The sequence below is a fragment of the Taudactylus pleione genome, unplaced genomic scaffold (assembly GCF_031769625.1).
Source record: "Taudactylus pleione unplaced genomic scaffold, aTauple2 ptg000122l, whole genome shotgun sequence".
NCBI lineage: Eukaryota > Metazoa > Chordata > Amphibia > Anura > Myobatrachidae > Taudactylus > Taudactylus pleione.
Window position 1 is genome coordinate 4258486 of NW_028284524.1, and position 22236 is coordinate 4280721.

The 22236-nt window shown below is 43.4% G+C and overlaps 1 protein-coding gene across 1 annotated transcript in view; it reads right to left on the minus strand.

Moving 5' to 3' along the window:
- Positions 1-22236, minus strand: part of MGAT5 (alpha-1,6-mannosylglycoprotein 6-beta-N-acetylglucosaminyltransferase) — a 129669-nt gene that overhangs the window by 83559 nt on the left and 23874 nt on the right. Inside the window, exons 2-3 of the mRNA XM_088472276.1 lie at positions 16984-17365; positions 6358-6525 (exon numbers count right to left, since the gene is read on the minus strand). Coding sequence (XP_088328402.1) covers positions 6358-6525; positions 16984-17224 — 409 coding nt within the window. The 5' untranslated portion in view covers positions 17225-17365. The remainder of the gene's footprint in view (positions 1-6357; positions 6526-16983; positions 17366-22236) is intronic.

The window sequence follows — 22236 nt, forward strand, 5'->3', positions numbered from 1 at the left end:
GAGATGTGGGGTGGCAGGGCTTAGGGGAGACACGGGCTCAAGGTAAGTTGCTTAGACTGAGATAAGGGGAGATGTAGCAAAGCTGGGTGAGAGATAAAGAACCAACTACTCTGTTACTAATTGTCATTTTTCAAACCTAGCCTTTAACATGACAGTAAGGAGCTGATTGGTTGGTACTTTATCTCTCTCCAAGCTTTGATACATTTTCCCTACTGATAGTTAATATAGGTTAATAACTTTTCAATAGTTTAAAAAATTACAAATAATAAAAAAAAGCAAGACAACACCAGGTTATTCAAACTATAAATGTCTCAGTCTTGACTAATCTTCAATAAAAGCAAAGCATTCAGCTTATGTGTATAGGTCCCCCTAAGTGTGGTCCCTATGGAGATGCACGTTCAAACCTTTGGTTACTTTGCCGACCATGCCAGTAATTAGAATGGTCTCTTACTCCAAGTCACTTATATAAGAAGTTACTATCTTCTGCACTTGGCCAGGGCTTACTAACAAGTGTGATAAGCAGGCCTGTAAATTCTATGGCTTAGCAAATTCATATACCGAACACCACATCTTAAATTAACACAATACAATAACCTATTCCAATAAAATTATAGTCACTCTAAATCTAAAATGAAAGAAAAAAAATCCAAGTAATCAAAAATGTTTTGTTTCAAACATTTCAGAAACACAAACTAAAGTTAGATAAGGTTCTGGAATACGAAGATATACACTCTGTACAGCCCAAACTTGCTATAGAAGTTGCAAACACGGTTACATCAGGTAATATTCAAGAAATGTTGCTTTTAAAGAGCTTGTTCTTTTATATGTTACCATGACTAAACCCAGAGTCTAGGTCTTACCCCATTTGCAGGGCACGTAAGTTATGAATGTGACCAGTAGCACTTTGTATGGGTGGCCCATTACACAGGGATATAGAGCCTTGATCACGGTGAGTCATCTAACAATCCTCATATCACCACCACCAATTTCAGGGACTCTTTAGCCTACATAAATTAAACAATGCTTTTGTTGTGCAATCCATCTTTTAATACACCCACTTCATATTCAAACACAATTATGTGTACAGATATGTGGGTCAAGTAGGGACTTAATCAAGGCTTTATACTTTTAGTAGATGTTATTAAATATATTATTTTAGATAGCTGATCAGCCAGAATAGCCTGCGCACATTACCTATCTGCTGTCCTCATATTTTCAGCTTTTATCTAGTATTTATGGACATTACATTAAAATTTCACAGTGTTCCCAAGACATTGGAATAGATTTCTAGTTACCGGCTACTTATTTGTTGCTGTTCTTTTATGAATAGCTTATGTTTCTATGTTTAGATGCATTCATTAATAACCAGTGACTCCTTTTAGATGGGTACCAACTGCTGCAAAATGAAAAGACATAACTGGAGGACTCCAGCGCTTGATCCAATGGCTGACATCCCATCAACTTGGAACAAAATGTATTACCTGTACTATCGATTTAGAAAAGCGCCAACATCTCTAATTGGTTCTGGAGTACAAATAGTTTTGCAATTAAAATACTTATTTTTGTTAACTGTGAGAGAAAAGCTGCTATTGTATATACTCTGAGTCCACCCAGCCAATAAAAATCCTTCCAACCAATGGATTCATGCCAGGAAGAGTCTTTTATAGGAGGAGGAGATGTTTTGGATAGAAAAGTGACTACTGTAGGTGCAAATTATTATTTAGAGAATATAGACTCACAACATATAGGTCAACAGAAACTCACAGTCAGCCCAGTTAAGTTTTGAAAACAATATACACCATATTTAAAGTGAGTTTTATTGGTAAGTAACTGCACAGGTCTGGAATTGTAGTACATGGAGTGAAACCTCTCTGCTGCTCAGTGCTCAAAAATTAGCGCTCATAATAGGCACATTGACAAGAGATTATCTTGACATATTATAAGTCTTTGCAACAAGCCATTTGTTCTCAACATGCCAGCGGCTGTTACACAATCCTGGAGCTTAACCTGTGCCAAGCACCACTGAATACAGGTAAGATGAACTAGTCCGATAGAGGCTTCTGCAAAAGGAGATTAATTCCACTACCCTGACCCTTGGTGAAATTCCAATATTCTTACATTACATGATCTCTTGTGTAAAGCACCTGTAGGAATATGCTCCTTTATCTAAGTGGTGTACAGACCTCCTGTACATGTTCACTGATCCTAAGAAAAAACAGGAGAAGGAAGAACTTTATCCATATCCAAATTCTGACATCTGAACATCAAACAATGCAGAACGTCGTCAGATTGGGTTTCTTGTGCAGGTGGCTAAAATACTCCACAATTTATTACACAAACAAATAAAATGGATTCACTGAAAGTGATAAATGTATAATATACAAAAATACTCTCACACTAATTCTAACTAAAGGCCCCCATACATCAGCAATCTGAAAACCACAATTGAACAATTTGAAGATTTATTGCCCGATTTTAGGATTTCCCAATCGAGCAATCTGCACCCATACACTACAGATCTTTTTCAGTGACTTGCAGATCGATTGCAGCAATCACAGATCTGGCAATCTTGAAAGGCCCATCATTTTGCTAGAAACGGTCTGCAAATCTGCTGATCATGTCCATACACTAGCAATCTACAGCCCCAATCGATCTGTGAAATCCAACATGTTGGACAATCAGATTAAACAATTCCAATCACTTTTTGGTTGCAATCTGCGATCTGTGAAACCCATACATTTCAGATTTTTATACACAATCGATTGCAAATTGCACTATTGCTGCAATCCATCTCTGATGTATGGGGGCCTTTAGCCTTTGTCAGCTGGAGGCAGCCAAAATGTTTGAGAGACTAAAGGCCCCCATACATTAGCAATCTGAAAACCACAATTGAACAATTTGAAGATTTATTGCCCGATCTTAGGATTTCCCAATCGAGCAATCTGCGCCCATACACTACAGATCTTTTTCAGTGATTTGCAGATCGATTGCAGCAAACACAGATCTGGCAATCTTGAAAGGCCCATCATTTTCATGGTAACGGTCTGCAAATCTGCTGATCATGGCCATACACTAGCAATCTACAGCACCAATCCATCTGTGAAATCCAACATGTTGGACAATCTGATTTAACATTTCCAATCTCTTTTTGGTTGCAATCTGCGATCTGTGAAGCCCATACATTGCAGATTTTTATACACAATCGATTGCAAATTGCAGAATTGCCACAATCAATTGCTGATGTATGGGGGCCTTTACAATTAAACAATAATGGGAAGAAATAACCGACTTGAGACTTTCAAACACTGGTTAAGTAGTGTCCTTTTAACCATTAGTGGTAACATGGGAAAGCAATTTCTCAAAATTATGGCAGTATGCAGTGAACAATAAATGGTATTACATTAGAAATTATCTTACAGTACCTACAGCTGGACTTTTGTTAGGAACACTAAACGAAGTACAATACACCACACATTCTTTTATATGAAACTAGAATGACGGACCCGCCTTCAGCTGTGGTGGCCAGTGTTGCCGATTCTCCCTCCATCTGTCTTAGCCCATCTCTGACTTTATTTACCCCCTTTCCCTGCCTCTCCCCCATTAACCATGTTTTTCTCCCCTAAGTAAGTGCAAGCAGCGTGATCATTGATATAACTGATACTACTGGAAAAAAGGAAAGGGAGGAAGGGAGGGGGTCCAGTTTTGCTGGCTAGCCATATACTTGATATACAGATGGTGGCGTGGACCCGGGTTCTGTTCAGCCTTGAGGAGCTGCCAGCATAGAAAGACTTGATTGGGTTGAGTGTAAGGTGGTGGGAATCAGGATCAGATGTGTGGCCATTCAGTTATGATGGGGGAGGAAGGGGGCTGTATCCTACCAAGCAGCTACTGAGAGCTGTGAGGGGGAGGTAGCAAGGGGCTGTGTCCTGACAGGCAGCCAATGACAGCTGTGAGGGGAGGGGGCACATTAATCTATACCAGTGGTTCTCAAACTCGGGGCCTGATTCAGAGCCGCTCGTAAGCGTCCGCTCGTTCGCTCCGAGCGATGTGCGCACATCTGCGCATGCGTATGGGTCGTAATGCGCATGCGCCAACCAGTCAGTGCGATCGGAAGTCGTGTGTTCGCAAAATAGCGAGTGCCTGCTAATTTGAGTGACAGGATGAGGCGTTTGTGGGTGGTAACAGGGGAAGGTGCTTGAAAACGGGGAGTGGAGATCCGAACGCAGGCGTGCCAAATGGTCAAAACGGGCGTTTTAAGGGTGTGCATAATTAACAAAGCAGCATCATCGACCACGTCACTTGGATGTCTCTTAGCCTGAACTGTTCGCATGATTGTGGTAGGAAAATCCAACCACAAGCACTGCGAGAAGTTCAGACGCCTTTCGATGCACTCGATTAATCTAATAAATAGCGGAGATGACGTAGGATGCGAATGGCCAGGGGGCGTCTTTACAAAATAGCGAGTGCATGTTTCGTTCGCTCGCTCAGACATAGAGGCGTCAACAGACCGCAAGGAGCGAGCGCTCTATTTAAATAGCCGGCCCCTTTTTCTGAACGAGCGAGCGCAAATAGCGTCCGGCTCTGAATCAGGCCCTCGGTCCTCAGGACCCCACACAGTTCACATTTTCCAGGTGACCCAGCAGGTGCACAGGTGCACTCAATACTCAAGGACACATTTTAAAAGATCCACAGGGCGAGCTAATTATGTCACTTGTGATTCTTTTTGAGGAGACCTGGAAAACATGCACTGTTTGGGGTCCTGAGGACCGAGTTTGAGTACCTGTGATCTACACAATAGCTAGCCATAATGTTTTTGTTTTTAAACCTTAAGCCAATTCATAAGCAAGAAAAAAAGTCATGTTACATTCTTAACCGGAAATGTTCTCCCCAGATAATAAACACGGAAACTGATTTTCCCCGCAGTGTTACACCTATATCATTAAAACAGTAATGGCTGGCAGGTGAGAAAAAAAAATAATAATTCTGAGAGAAAGTTGGATTGCTTCTGAAGCAGAAAGCTACAATGGAACCATATAGTACAGCTGCAGCGAGCCCTCACTAATGTACATTAATAGCTGGGCAACTTCAGAAGTCAAAATCTAGAACCGTTCAGAAATATACACCCAGCTGAGATGGAGATTTTGAAAAGCACTCAGCATCACTGCAGCGCAATTGTCACTACATGACATCAGCCACAAGTTTTACAGCTAGGGACGAAGCTTAAAAGGTTTGTTAAAGCAATTTTCGGCAAAGCAAGTTCCACATATGACTTCTAAACTTGGTGTGAATACCTCTAGTGTTCAAGTTAGGCAATTCTAGCAGGGTGCCACACCATGCCCATTTTATAAACTTAAAAATGTGCCTTGCCCTTTTTCAGAGCGCAATGGGTGCTATAGATGCAGGCGGTCACTGACACTGCAAGAAATACGCATGAGCATCCTGATCGGTTTCTCCTCTCCGTGTGGCCAACCATAACTCTCCCATAGTAGGTGCAGGTGGAACGGACAACGGCCCATTGGCTAACAAGGACTAAGTTATATTCCCCTCCATAGGTATCCTGCAGTGAGTGATAAGCCCTCCCCCTAATAGCTGGGGCTTCTGACTGTGGTATCCACTGTCGCTCCTCTGGTGCAGAATAACATGCGCTTCCCTCTTGCGGACCAACTGCCTTAGGCAGGGTACTCAAGGCATCAGCTAGCTCCCCCAGCAAGTGCCAGGACATAGAAGTCCTCCGATAATCCAGACTCCACTCCTCCTCCAGCGCCAGAAGCCACAACAATGAACAGCAGCTGGAGGGGCTGACATCTACCTGAATCCCTCCTACTACAGGAGGCATAATCATAAAGCAGGTAGATCCTTTACCACCATATATTTAAGAAGAGAACTTCTTGCATATGCACACTCAGAGGGCCCTAGAACAGTTTCTAATTGTGTTTATTAGTATTAAAAATGTTGTTTTATTGACTATAATTATTCTTTTTAAAGAATAAGATGCTTTAGTGAAGAACTAATTAAACACAAAGCTTAGGCCAAAATACATATAAGACTGCATACTCCAACTTTAGCGACACAAACAAAATTTTGCCCTTCAAAAATAATGTCACTACTTCAGCGCTAATGCTGCTCAAAGCCCTCGTCTGGTGTACATCCCCATGTACAAGGACTGAGACGCCCACCGTCAGTGCCCGTATATCCGGAAATACCACTTGCTGCATCTTTAGACCAACCATTAATCGCACCAGCCCTATGGCATGTTCCATTTCTCCATCGGAGGGGTTGCTGTATAATGCAGTAAAACTCATAGCAATAACATTTCTTTCATCACACAAGATGTCATTGGTAAACTCTGGTACTTACCTGCAACATTTAATTTATCACCAGCCCCTATGCTGGGGATCACGGTCGTGGTACCATTTGTGGAGTTTGATCCAGTGCCATTTAAAACCAAGGTGTCTACTTTTGACTCCAATTTCCCAATACGCTGCAAGATATTATCCAGAAGAACCGCCAGCGTCTTCTTTAAGTCTAAAAAGAGATTATAGAATATATTTTATTTACTCACTTTATTCAAACTTTGTTTTATTACACAATCATAATTAAAAAGTACAGTTCACATAGCTCAATGAACAAAGAGCACCATTTATAATAGCATTAACCAATATTTACACAAGCATTAAAAGTGTGCAACTTGTCCATGGCTACATATATACTTATGTTTAAAATAAAATAAATACATCATTGTGTATACATAGTGTTCATTGTAGCACCCTGCACCTGTCCCAACGTGTGCAGTTCCTCTTTCCTGCCTGGGTGTCGCTCTCTGCTCTTGTGCTTCTAGCACACAAACGGTTTCATCTCAGCCGTTTGTTGCATCAGCTGAGTGTGCTAGAAGCACCAGAGCAGAGAGCGACACCCCAGGCAAGAAAAAGGAACTGCACACGTTGGGACAGGTGCAGGGTGCTAGAAGGAAGACTATACACATACAGTATGTGTATGTTAAATATATGATAGTTTAAAAAAATACAGTACAAAAAAGCAAATAGGAAAAAAAAATGTCATGGACAAACACTTCATACAATGATAGATCATTAGCCTGCCACAGGAACAGAATAATCATTCTTTTAATGAACCAGTATCAATCACTGCAGACTACTCAGATAAGAAACAGTCTGACAATTTTAATGTCTAAATATAAAATATATATATCTATAGATATATATATATATATATATATATATATATATATATACACACACAAACACACACATATACACACGTATAACCAGCTTTAAGGCATTATAAAGATGGCAAACCATACATCATGAACACAGACCTGGCTTTCACAATTACAGATCCCACTGGAGAAAGAAATAAAGCAAGAACAAACCACCCTAAGTCGAGTCTGTACATGCCTGTAATTAAATCATTAACAACCCAGTATTATCCTGCTTTAGATAATACTCGGCTAGTCCATAGGGGAGGTGTTAGTTCATCTCTTAAATATTTTGTTTTAAAATAACCTAGTAAAAAAAGCAGGATTGTAGAGATAGTCTACAAGGGGTGATTCTATTGTTTTTTAGGCAGCGATAATTAATGGGCACCCAACGGAGCAATTCGATTGTATCTCTGATCTGACACCCACATTTCTGCTCGCAGTCTCCTGAGGTGACAAGCAGAAATGTGAAAAAATCTGGCTTTTGGGTGCCCAAACGGCACTTTCCCCATTGTGGCTATTAGTTTAGACAGGTTGAGCCTCTGCACAGCTAAAACCAGTGCTTTTGACTGCGACAAGAACGATAATTAATGGGCGCCCGAGACAATTGAATTGCCCCATTGGGCACCAATTATCGCCACCCGAAAATCAATTGAATCACCCCTCAAACACCACAAAAATATGTTATTTAATAAGTTATACAAATTTCCAGCATGCAACCAACAATGTCTATACTTAAAGGTGGTGCACTTATACCCCTTTCAGACATATCGAGAATCTCTGGAATTTGGCCTGCCTCAGCCAAATTCCCGGGTAGCCGTATGTGTCTGAAAGGTACCTAACCCTGGAACACGTTCCCGGGTAGCCGACCCTTCAATCGACCAGGGTAAGTCCCGGGAAATTACCCTGCTCATGTCTGAATGGTGCTACCCAGGAATTTACTACTCCCAGTCTGCACCAAGCAGCTTTTACATAGAGTTGGCAGCGCAGAGCGCCCTATAGGATGCGCAGCGCTGCCGCTCACCACCCCCCACGCCGGTGGTTGTGTCGCTGTAGATGGAGTCAGCGACACAGTACCCCAGACAGACGCTGGGGACACCCGCTTGCGCTGGAGACCGCCGACTAGTCTCAGCAATAGCGGGCCACCCGCACTCCTGCTGGACCACCAGGGCAATAAAAGAATTGAAACAAATAATTAAATTAAAAAAAATTTCAAATGCAGCATTTTGATTGCCCAGCTTCCGGCAACCCAATGATGACATCATCATTGGCAGCTGGAGAGGGGATAGGCGAGGAGGAGCAGACAAAGAGGAGAGGCAGGTAAACAGAAAAACCCGGCTTAAGTCTGAAAGGGGTCTACCTGGGAATTTCCCAGGTAGGGGGGGGGGTCTCGACCAAATACCCGGGAATTTGCACAGGAGAAATTCCCGGGTCCGTGCAGGAAATTTCCCGGGTTGTATATCTGAAAGGAGTATAAGGGGAGCGATTCAAAAAGTTTTTCACTGTGCTAATTAATGAGTGCCCATTATTGCACCTAATTAGACCGGTTAAGCCGTGTAAACCCGCTAAACCCATCTAAAGTCCTGGTTAGCGCAGCCTAGCCACAGACTTCTCGCACATTTCTGCTCGCCACCTGAGGAGGGTGTGAGCAGAAGTATGTGCTTCCACAGTTATTCACAGCCTCAATAATTGAATTCCTCCCTATAAAGGCTCCCCCATTAGTTGTTTAATCCCAATGCAATGTTCTGCAGCAGTGCTACAGATGTATAACCAGTCTAATGACCTTGGCCAGAAAAAAATAAATATCCACTAATATTTGGAGCGGGGATAAGAAGAACAATTATTCAATTTTAGAGATGAGCAGTAAATGTGCAAAATGTAAAGGCTAAAATTAAATGGCTATATAACCGTACACAAATGTGCTAAAATCAACGCTGTGCAGAATAAACATTATACACAGGGTATCACAATAGGAATGAGGTGTTCACACAGAGACACAAGGGTACTGATTCAGATTTGGATGCAAATTGCATATAAGCCCTAATGTAAAAGGAGTTTGTGGGGAAAAGAAAACAAACATATCCTCATTTTGCTCCCTATTTGGTTGGACACAAACATGAGAAGTGACCGACTTCCCAATAGTTAGCAAATTAGATTCCCTCCCCCTGCAAGTAACAGCAAAAGTGCCAGGAATACATTTCACGGTGATGCTCACAAACACTGTACACAATTCTCACACCTTACAATAATAGTTTGGAGAGTGTAAATGAGTACCCAAGTTTCATGGAGCCTGTTAAAAGGATAATATAAAATGATAACTGTTCTCAAAGTCCACACTAATGGACATATCCCCTTCCCTAATGGAGTAGGACAGATGCTAGATTTTTTGAAAACAAGCATTTTGTGCACTGTAAAAGCCTGCTAAGGATGCAGTCACTATACTATGTAAAGTTGGGTGTGTTATAATAAGACATTTGGCGAATGAGATTGGGATTGCGACCATCAGTTCACAACCTGCACATTGTCACCTGCAAGTCATTCCCCTACAGATGCATTTACCTCTATTTGGTGGCTCTCTTGGATGTATTTCACGTTGACTATGAGATCCAGTGCCTGGCTTCAATCAGATTCTAAATATTATCAAACACACAAACTTACCTGCGACTCCAATATACTAGACAACAAAAAGTAGGTGGTTATTTGTAAAGGTTTGGTCTGGTCTAGCCTCCATGCGCAGCTGTTATTTATTGCCTGCACTGACACAGGACGAGATTTATTTATAGAACAGCTCATCTTTGGATACGAGTGGCCTTAACATTTGTGACCGGAAGCTCCAATAAGCCAGAGGCATCCAAGCAGTCACCTCACTTACAATCCTCTGAGATTCATTAAATGAAACCAACACAGATAATATTACCCATCTGCTAAAACAGACACTCAATAGCTGATAAATGTTCTTTAAGCTGCAGGCAGCTTTCTGAAACTGCAGGGAAAAGACGACTTTTCACCAATATTTTGCAATGTTGCTAATAAAGAAAAACAAAGAATGCAAATCAAAAAAGCTGGAAATTATACATACAAGCCAATCTAATTGCACCCATAAGTACATGGCAGTAATGGCCGCACCTTAGGGAAGCCCGAATTTGCATAACAGTGCTCGCAGCCCCGTAGGGCTGCAGAGAAAAATGATGCAAATTCAGGCTCAAAGCAGGCCGCGAGATCCAAGCCGTTGCCAGCGTTTAAACGCCATGGCAACGGCATATAGTACCCTTCGCAAGTAATTTTTCACACCACCACCACCCTCCAATGGGGGAGATTCAATTCAGCGCGATGTTAAGTTCGACTACAGGATTTCTTGTCGCACCCTCCTGAGGGGTGAGCAGAAATCAGACTTAAGTGCCGGCCGCGATGCTGTTTTCCAGCCCAGAGCGGCGCTAACAGATTCGCGCCCGGCAATTTAGTCAAAGAAAGCCAGTTAGCACGACTAAACACCCAGCTTTAGGTGCTGTAACCGGCATTCTCTGACTTAAATGGTTTTAGTTGGGTATTCACATCGCGCCGAATTGAATCGTACTATTGACTCGATTCCCACTGTACTTATACTGCCTATAGCTGTACAGCTGATCATGCTTATGCCTTAAGTTGGGTACACAGATGATTTCTCGTACAATATGCCCAATTCAGACGGATTGGAACAACAATTCGTTCACATCGTCAAATGTTACACACTATGGGCCTGATTCAGAGCTGCTCGCAAGCGGCTCGATGTTTGTGATCTGCGCATGCACTGCGTCCGGCGTGCACATACACGAACCCCATCAAGCGACTGAAGTTCAGTCGCTACGGGGCTCGCTACAAGACGGGGCGGCTGTCGATGGTGAGTGACAGCACGCCCGTTTTGTAGGCGTGTAGGGGGGGTGGTTGGCCAAACGCAGGCATTCCCTTAGGAACGCCTGGTGTTTGTGGGAGGACCTACTGACATCACAACTGAAGCCAGTAGTGGACTTCCTGCCCTATTAGGGCAGGAAGTCCACTCGGCCTTGCGGCAGCCGAGACCCTGCCACAGGGTCTCGTCGCAAGGCCGATGGTCGTGATTATCGCGATGGGCTCCTACCCGCTCGCACAAACTGTGGGTGGGCTCGCACAGCTTTGCGAGTGGCAGGAGACCAAAAAAAAATAAAATAATAAAAACGCCCACATTACCTGCGAGCGGCCAGCCCTTACGAGCGGGTCTGAAACAGGCCCTATGCGCGATCCCGTGGCGTCGTCCGTCGCATCTTCAGGTCGACCGTACATACAGCTTAATCTGACAATTACATCAATGATTTTGTTCAAATCGTGCAGTGTGTACGCTCACCCGGACGATCACGTGATATGTTAAAATTAGAGTGCTAACGATCTAACCCCCAAACAAACGATTGTTCGTTCGTTTGGAAGATTGCACAGTACGTATGCAGTAGATCGTTTGTCAGGGAGCTCACGGGAAATCTGGATGACCATCGCATTGTTTACTGATAGTTTAATTTGTACCCAGATTTACAGTAGCAACACACACACACATTCCCTACTATAAGCTACAGTTATTACATTACAGATGTGTCCTCATACATCTAGCCTCCTTGCGCGCTAAACAGCAATTCTAGTCGCGCCATGCCTTGGCGTGACTCGGTAGTGCCGATAGTCTTTTTACGGGTTAATGTGCATGCGAAACGCTACATTACAGTGTAAGCGGCTGTAGCACTAACGTAGCATTTCGCATGCAGATACACCCGCAGTCGCACACTGAACATAGGCATGCTGTATATCATTTTAATCAGCAGAAGCTGCGCTACCGAGTCACGCCACAGTGCGAATAGAAGGGCTGTTTAGTGCGCAAGGAGGCTAGGTGTATGAGGACTTATTCGATGTCGCATTTGAAGGTAAAAAGTTGCACAAAAAGTCGTTCTGCACTACAGAATCACACGGAGCTCCCGCGTTGTGTAGTGCGACTTGTAGCGTACGGAGGTTAGATGTATGCGGACACATCTGCACCTTATGTATCAAGTGCTCCACGCACTTATTCGAATTTGAGCAGGGCCATCTTTACCAACTGATTGTTGTTTATTTGTATTGTGACCCCTGATGTGCAGTAACATGTAATACAGTAGGTTGGTGCTTTAGGGGGATAATATTAAACCTAGATTGGTGCAGATAATCCAAAAAATTTACAAACTAATATGGCTCATGCAGATCGAATCGAGACAGTAGAGCCCAATATTGCAGAAGCATTATAAAAGCTACTACATACCATGGAAGGCAAGGCCAAAACCGAATCACCGTTATGGCCGCTACAGCTTCTTTTGTGAAATTATGTAGAGTACAGTCAGTGAGAGGCATAGGAGGGAACATATGTCGTAGCTAAAACTACAGAACTTCTATTCCCTTTTTTCTTGTGTCCTTACAGCGGGCACAGAGTTTAACTTGGTCATATGAGGTGCCTAGTATATTTCAGGGAATCCAAACTTCTGTACCAACAAAAAACAATTTGTGTAAGGGCCCATCCTCCTGGTTGGCTTCATATCTACTGCGATTATTGGTTATGTTGTCTCTTTGCCGGCTATATGCCATGCAGAGAGGGAAATGACATTATCTTCTGTCCAGGGTATGAATGATGTCTATACTTCTGCCATCAAGGCCCTGCTTCTAGTGCTACCATGGTGAGGTCATTAAAGAAACTATTGTCCAGCTGAATCGCATGTTATACTTCCCACATTTACAGATTTGTATGTGTACACTCATTTTTCAATGTGGAGCCATATTCCTTTTACCACTGTCATAAGTAGATGAGAGCCCAATCTTTGGAGCTGGAGCCAATGGGGAACACAATCCATATTAATTTACTCATGAGGCAGAGTGAACTCACAATGTTTGATCACATGCTGCACAGAGACACTGGGTCTATTCAAATCAGCAGACAAAGAATATTGAGAAGGAAATGGTTGCAAACTAAACCACCTAAAAGGTTTCCAGAAAATCACTCCCAGGGAGGAGCTTTCTAGGGAGGGTGCTCTTTGGCTTTCTGGGGCTGGTTACAGAGTATATACTGCAGAAATCCTCCTTGAAACATGAAGTTCCAGCAGAATAGTTTTCAGTGTGTTGCGTACAGGGAATGTAGTTGAGGCCGCCAGTCACAATCCAGACAGCTGAATGCCAGCTAGGGATTCATGACAGGTGTCGAGATATTGACGCCTGCCATAATCCCGACGCCGTAACCCGGACCCCCACCAGCCCTATTGTCGCTGACGGGGTAAGTATTCACTTAGCCCGGCGATGGTGGGGGTTAGGTTTAGGACACCCTGGGGGGACTTACGGTTAGGCACTAGGAGGGGAGGTTAGGGCTAGGCACCCCTCTCCCACGGGAGGGTTAGGGATCAGGGAGGGGGGGTTAGGTTTAGGCACTAGCAGGGGGAGGTTAGGGTTAGGCACTAGCAGGGGGAGGTTAGGGTTAGGCACTCTTAAGGGAGGGTTAGGGGGGAGGGGGGGGGAGAGGGGAGGGTTACTTACCTCCGCTGTCGGGTATCCGTCCTACCGGGCTAGCCTTGTCGGGATTTAAACCAGCGACATAATCCCATTCCTACAGGGGATGTAGTTAAAAGGTCCCAGTGACTTCAAGTCACTCATCCTACTACAGAAAAAGGGTCAAATTTCCAACCCCATATTTGCTACTGGAAAGCAACTAGCATTCCCAGGGAGGCACCACAGGGACCATTCAGTTGTGGTGGTAAGAGTCAAGTCCCTATAGCTGGTCTGGGGGTGTTCTTTTCCTGTTTGACTAGAGAGCTAATCCACATTATGGCTGCCATGGAATTGAAAACCAAAATAGTATTTTACATTAGGATTTCATAGTAACGTAGTAAATTATTGGAGCAGAAATTGTTTTGTGGCAAAAGTTCATACAACTTGAAACAGAGAGTTATTATTCTGGAATCCAGTCTTAAGAAATAACTATCTGGCAAAAACAATCCTTGCTGCTCCCAAATAGAACTACTGGAAAATAGATAATAAGAAGGGAGTGGGGACACTGCCAAAGACCTGGGCTGCAGACCAATGTGCAGAGTCCAGCAGTGATATTTTATTTATGAGCTCTGTCTTTGGGATAGACAGCTCCTGGGATATTCTACATGTTTATCTTCATTCACCAGTGTTTACACACTAATAAATAGTAACAAAGGTGTTCTCTCCAGAAATTCCCCAAAAGCTGGGTGGCACTATGACGTAGACCGGGAGGGGGATTCTGGGGGTGCTCCATCAAATCCCATCACAAGAGACAACCCAGCATCCCGCCCACTGCAGACTCTGGACAGGAGTGGCCGAGGCTGCAAGTCCGCAACACGTCTCCAGTACAGGGTGGGCTGGGATCCTGCCCATGGCGCCCGCCAACTGGCTGGCACCAGTGCACTCTGCAAGCTAGGTGGGCTCCGGGCGATGCAAGAAAAATGTTGGGCGGAGCGCCCATCAAAAAGGCCCTGGGGAGAACACCGACACCAACAAGAAGAGGATTATACTGGTCACTATAGGAGGTCAGCAGAATGTGGCTGCATGCTAGGAGGATAAAAGCATCTTGAGGAATCAATGATACTGTAACAGAACTTATTTTAAAGGGTATCACCAGACAACAACAGGGGGCTATGGGGTAAATATAATCGCCCAAGACTTGCAGACATTAGCGAATTTCTGACGAGTCTGCATGATATTTTAAAGAGGAGATTATGTCAAAGGCAAAACCAACTTGTGAATGCTAGAAGATGCCTTTTCATACTAGATGCAGTGGATGGGATTAGTAATGAGGTTTTAGTTAGAGAATAAGTGAGAGCCCAACACTGATGGCCCGTGGGAAGGAACCAATGACAATTTACAAATTCAGAAACGCCCCTGGCTGCCTCCTACAGCAGACGACACGTTGAAGACATCCATTATGTGGGCTGCACCAGTATGTACAGTAGTTTATCAATTATCCATGAAGCAGTAACATCACTGCACATATTCAGGAGGCCTGATATCGAGTCATGTGGTCCTGGTCCCATAGGCTGCATTCTCATGGTTAATGCATCTGTAATGATGCATAAATCAGATTTTATATTTCTAAAGCTCTGCAATTAGAACGTTTGTGAATTAGATGACAAAAAGGTTCAGCAGCATTGTAATGCTGTAACAAAACATATCCCCACAGGCTTTGAGGGTGGAGGTACGGTATTTACACAAGTAATTTCTACCTTTCAATTCACTATAAAGCATTCGCTCATCTAGACAAATCCATAGTTAGAAATGGGCCAGCATTTTTAGCATTTTCATGACTTGGAGAGGCCATATAGAAAGGTTGTTCATCAGTTCTAGCTCAGATATAATAATATTTTTCTTCAGAGAACATGCATTGCTTATTTAATGGGGAAATAATTTGACCATAAAAAGACTATTTAGAATAATAATAAAAAGGGGGGGTAGAGAATTAGGACAGATAAAACAAAACATAGCAGCAACACAGAGTGCTGAGAAAGATTTATTGTTAGTGACATTTTGGATTAGGAATACAATCCCTGAGCAAAGTCACTGACTTTCTGACAATAGCATCCACATTTTTTTGCCCAGTAAACTAGAACATACAAATGTGTCCTCATACACCTAGACTTAATACGCCATACGGCAAGAGACCCTGAAGTGAGTGAGCTACCAGATCCCATGCGACCCTGCTTGCGCCGAGAGTCTTCTTTACCCGCAATGCGTCTTAGTTGCAATCCAATGTTACCAAGATGCACCAGGAGACTGCACCAATTAATTTGATATGCGACACTTGTATATCTGTGTGCAGTTCAGTCTTTAAAAGAAGTACAACGGAACTTGAGGCGGGAAAAAGCAGCGGCTGCTGCATCATAGCACTTTGCATACTGACTCAGACGCTCACAGCTAGAAGTGTTGTATACCAAATTAGTAAGTGCAGTCTCCTGGTGCGTCTTAGTCACATCGTATTGTGACAAATGTATTTTGGGGCGAAAAAACCCCCACAAAGACGATTGGTGCAACTAGGAATACAATTTGTTTAAAGGGATGGGAGAGCATTGCAACAGATACAAATAAATAACACACATACCCCAACATAGCCATCAAAACCAGGTTTGTTACCTGCCCCTCATTATGTTATGACCTCATTAAAACGTACAAAACTGCCTGGTGCCCCCTGTCTAATTGAAAAGGACTGGATATTCATTTGGCACAATATACACACAATAAAGTAAAGACAAAAACACACATACACTAATTCTTCATAGCTTCATATAATTCACCTCATTGAATTTTCACTCCACGGTCGATAGCCAAGACTCTAATCCTATAATGCCATGTGTACAGGGACATGTAACACGGACAGCTTTCTTGCTTACAGGTTTGAAAAGGATGTGCCTTTGCCAGTGTCCAACCATAACATTTTCTCTACCCAAATAAAAAAAAAAGGAAAGTTTTCTTTTGACTCAATCAGGAATTTCCCTACATCACCAACTGCAGAGATTTCCCAAACTGTAGAGAAAAGCAAAAATAAAATGCAGTATAAAGTCATAAAAACAAAACTGCCTTTCTGAATCACTCAGCCAGATGGCCCAATTAAACCTATAATTTGTTTTTTTCTCAGAAAAATAGATGAATTGAGACCTGCATGCTCTTCTAGATCCTCCATCAAACAGAGCCTTAATAAAGCAATGTCATCCATTCTCTCAGAAGCTCATGCAGATTTTTGTCCTTACCATATGCTGTCATTGTGCCGACATATGGTCCGTCTACTACGTTCCTATTTTCTTCCGCCAGGGCTTTGATATATCGTTTGCTGAGATCCAAAATCTGTTCGCGGAGCATGGTGCTGCTTTCATGCTGAGTCCGCTGCTGAATGGTAAAATGAAGCAACATCATGCCCCAGATAAAGCCAAAAGTCACCAGGAAGAAGCCAAGCTTCTGGGAGGACAGTTTCCATGGTGTAAAGAGCGCCATGACCTTCCGAGCAATTCTCCTGTCAGCACAGGTGTTTCAAAGACCGCAGAACACGTTCAAACCCATGATATTCATGTTCATAAGGCTGCCGGTAGTTGCAGCATGTCACTCATCAAAATACTTCCATTCAGCTCCGCTATGCTGTAGAGGTGAAAAAATAAGTGACATTTAATATACAGATATATAGATATAAGAAAAACACAAACATGAATATACTCTTACTTCTTTTTTTGATCACTTATTATAACACCCTATTTGAAGAGTGTCCATCACATACACAGTCATACCTTAGAATTAACCAATATTCAAGAAACTGAAACCTAGATGATCCGGTGCCCGACCTCCTGATATGGCGGGCCCTGCCGCATCCTGCTGCATGGGGTTGTCAGTCACATCGTCAGATTGAGCTGCATGTAGGGGCGACCTGACGATGTGACTGACGACCTAACGGGAGTGCACATAGCCTGACAGAGCATACACATATTAGACGACATTGACACACTATTATTATTATCCTTTATTTATATGGCGCCACAAGTGTTCCGCAGCGCCTTACATAGTACATAGAACTAATAAGTGAACAAGAAACAAGTAACTTACAGTACATTACAGTGCAGGACAAGGACACAACTTAAATACATTGCTGAAATAGTGATTAAAGCACTCACAATAAGCTGCCGGGAGTTGGCGGTCCCGTGATAGGTGCCCTAATGGGGAGTAGAGAGTAGAAGAAAATGTAAAGAGAAGCACATGAGGGAAGAGGTCCCTGCTCATGAGAGCTTACATTCTATCAGACCGATCGATCGGTCTGATAGTGTGTCAATGTCGGAATCAGACAAAATATCGTCTAATGTGTACCCAGCATTAGTCCTGTTCATAAGAGAATAACCGTAGATAGTCCTGAAGCATTTCTTTGTCTCCAGACTTTAAAGTATGAACATAACTAGCTTAAAAAAAGGGAAGGGCACCTACAAACATTTTTATTACACCTCCATTCATTTTGAAAATGTTTGTATAGGTTATAATTGCGGTGTAACTCCAGAAACTTTTTTGGCAGGTAATGCTGAACATCTGGCACTGGTAGAAAATGTTCCCTACCTCTGCCCTTCACATTGTGCCTCAGGGCAATTTGCAGCTTGGTGCAGTAGCAAACTGTAGCCTAGAGGTGGCCTCAGTGCAGTGTTAAGAAAACACATTTCATTTTTAAAGTCTGAAGGAAGCAGCAACATAATATTTGCTTGAAATTCCCCACAGTATATTGACTGGTTATAACCAGAGATTCACACACCATGTACTTTATAACAATGTCTTGCAACAAATTATACAATTCCTCAGAGTCAGTATAGCAGCAGCACTCAGTTTTACTGATCCTTTAACCACTTATCTAACGTGGTCGCATCATTTGTGACCACACCAGGCAGAGCATTAATGAGCATGGTCACAAACAATGCAACCTGTGAGAAATGCACAGTGGGCGGCTGTTAGAAGATAATCTTCCAGCAGCCACCACTAGCAGAGGGACCTCCCTGCCCCTCTGCATCCTTCCCTGCACCCTCCCCCAGTGACTGCCAGGCAGGCGAACAGTCTGCACAGCAGGACCCCCATCCTGAAGCTGCAGGGAGCAGCAGCTACTGCAAAAATGTAAATTAACCAGTGTGTACCTGGTAGTTGCTCTCAGAGGAACAGTGACTGGGAAATGAAAGTCACGATGGCCTGATATATCAATGACAGATATTAATAAAATGGATGTCAATGTTACGCGTATCAAAAAAATATATATATTTTTTTTTTTATAAAATTGTGTGGCATAAAGTTATAAATAGATGTTCTTGACCTAATCCAATCATTGAAAAAAAAAAGAAAAATTTCAGTGGTTATTGGAAAAAAAATTTCAGCAAGTGGTTAATAAAGGAGCTTAATTTTCTGTACTATAACAGTTGCGGACCAAGGCACGGGCTAGCAGGGCCGTTGCCAGGAGCGCCATAGCCTGAACAGGGGCACTCTCCACCACCCGACTCTGGAAAAACCCACCCTCCACCTACCGCATGCCGTTATTCGGTATACGCCGGCCCTGCTGGTCAGTGATGCGGACTGCTTCAATATCAATAATAATATAAATAAGTGCATGCAATTTTGACTAAATTTGGTACAGAATTGTGATCAGGCAAAAATTAAGCTTTTTACTTTGTAAACAGTGAAACTATATTGGACAAACGATCGCATAATGATTAACACTTTGGGACACATTGCAGACTTAAAATACATTAGCTTTACATTAAACAGAAAAATGTGACCTTCATGGAGCAAACTTTATTGGCGTTTAGCCAAATGTACTGCAAGATGGTTATCACCACATCGGCCCTTTATCTTCCTAAGCAAATCTGGACTTCCCCATGTACAGACAGCAATAAAAGTGCAGGTTTTTACAGTGTGCTATTAGGACATGGTTTACAGACACCCGTATATGATCTGTATGTGACGGAGGTGACTACAAACAGCTTATTTTATTATGCGTACATACAAACTGCTGCTAGCATCTTATGAACCAGTCTACCTCCAACACAGCTTCTGCAATGGGCCAGCGCGCCTCAAGCTATAAAACAAGCTGACATGTCAAGGCATATAATGTTAGCAGCCACATGTGAGAGATTATAACCAAAGGGTGGCACAAAATCCTAGCACCCTGCACGAGTCCCTCCAGGAGCTTTTGTAAATCATGGGAGCCCTGCACCTGACATTTTCCCTCCAGCATTTGAAACTTTGTTGCAGCTTTATTGTGTACCGGTTACGATATGCTTATGCAGATGTGTCCTCATGCATCTAGCCTCAATACGCCACGCAACGCGACTTACCTGGTGTGAGAGAGCCGCCAGATCCCGTGCGCTACTCTACTAGTGTCGGGCGTCTTGTTAAGCCGAAAATGCTACTAAGTTGCAATGCGATGTGACTAGGATGCACCATGGGACTGTGCTGATTACTTTGATATGTGACACTTTTATACCTGTGCGGGTCTGTATATGAACCACAACAGAACTTGGAATGAAAATAACGACGGCCGCTACATTGTAGTGCTTCGTATACAGATTCAGAGACTCAGTCGCACACAGATATAGAAGTGTCACATATCAACATATAGTCAGCATAGTCTGCTGGTGCGTCCTAGATGTATCACATCTTAGACGCATTTTCGAAAACACAAAAAAAAAAAACCACTGGCCCAAGCAGAGTCTCACAGGACCTGGTGCGCAGAGGAGGGGCTTATTAGCGTAACTGCAGCAAAGATGTAGAAGGACACATCTGCACGAAGTTCTCTTGGCTGTTTGATAAATGTGCCGGATGGGTCCAGCTGTTCCGCTCCCCTCTCCCTATTCCCAATCGCCCCATCTGGATGGCCCACGCCACCTCTACATCTCACTTTCTATCTCTACACTTTATTTCTGTTTTCTCTTCTTTCTTTTGTAACATGTTAAAATTGGATGAAATGATTTAGTCACAGGTCTCTGGGATGACCATTTGCCTTGGAAAGGCCTTCATTATTTTCCCTTATTGTGTGCTTTTTGTTATTGTGGACCCCTACATAGGTCCTTTGTGTATTGTCTCTCATTCATTGAATAAAATGTAGTTTCAAATAAATAAAAACAATCTGACATTTCACTGTGACCTGGGCAACACTATTTTTCACCAGGTTTTAGAAGTTAGATTTAAGATTGGAACAAGTACATTTTATTTCTGCAGAGAGATTTCCATCTATCAACTTGCTTGTGCCCCATGGACAGGTCTATTCACATGGATACAGTGAACCAAAATCAAACATTGCAGCACACGGGTGCATATCAGGGCCCGCCTACGAATTCCTGATCTAGCTGTAATGAATAAAAGCAAAGATCACGCAGCATTTCCCCACAGAGGAAGGAGGGAGAGCACATGGTGCAGGATGTACGGCTCTCCTCCTATGATCTCAGCGATGTAAGACATCCCTGCATTGTGCAGAGAAGGGCACATGACGCAATAGTGATCTGCCCCAGGCAACATCAAGTTCAGACTTCTGCTCTGTGTTAGAACTCATTGAACTTCAACCACTGCCCCATGTTTCAACAGGATCTTGAACTGAGGTTTACATTCATTCTAAAAATTGGCGAAAAGGGATAACAGGACAGGCTGATGGCCACGTGTGAAGACATCGGAGGGCCCCATGCGAACGAGAGTAACCTGTAGTTGCCCATATTAGTCTACATAGATTAGGAGGTCATAATATATACACTGTGCAGCACATGACAGTACCCTAGATTCTTGCACATGGTATGTAGTCGGGAAGCCGGCTGACCTAATCTCGACAGCCGGCTTCCTGACTGTCATATCCCGGCAAAGGTCTAAAGACAGGCGTCGATATGCCGATGCCTGTCATCAGACATACGCCGTGAGCCCGACGCCCGGCATCCCGACCGAAGGGACGCCAGGCGCCGAGCACGGATAGCCGAGCGGGGGGGGAAGGTTAGGTTTAAGGTTCCGGGGGACTTGTGTTTGGGCGGCGGGGAAGGGGGGGTTAGGTTTAGGCACTGGGGGGAAGGTTAGGGTTGGTCAACCCCTAAGGGAGGGTTAGGGTGTAGAAATAGGTTAGTATATACTTTCCTTTGACGATCAGGATTTCCTCCTCTGCCGGGATGCCGCTGTCGGGATTCCAACCGCCGGGCATGGGTCCGGCGGTAAATCATACCGATTCCTCGTACATAAAAGGTAGAGATTAAAGCGGTCTACACAAGCTGTGATATGCCCCATATAGGCCCCAATGACCATTACATTGATGACCTTGATGGAACATACACCGATGTGTCCACATACATCTACCCTCCGTGCATTACAAGTCGCGTTACTCAACGCGTGTAAGGTCTTGTGACTCTGTAGCGCTGAACATCTTTTCATGCGACTTTTTACCTTCCAGTGCATCTTATTTGCACAGCGAAGTTAGTGACACTGTAACACAGCATTTGCATGCAGATACACCAGCAGATGCA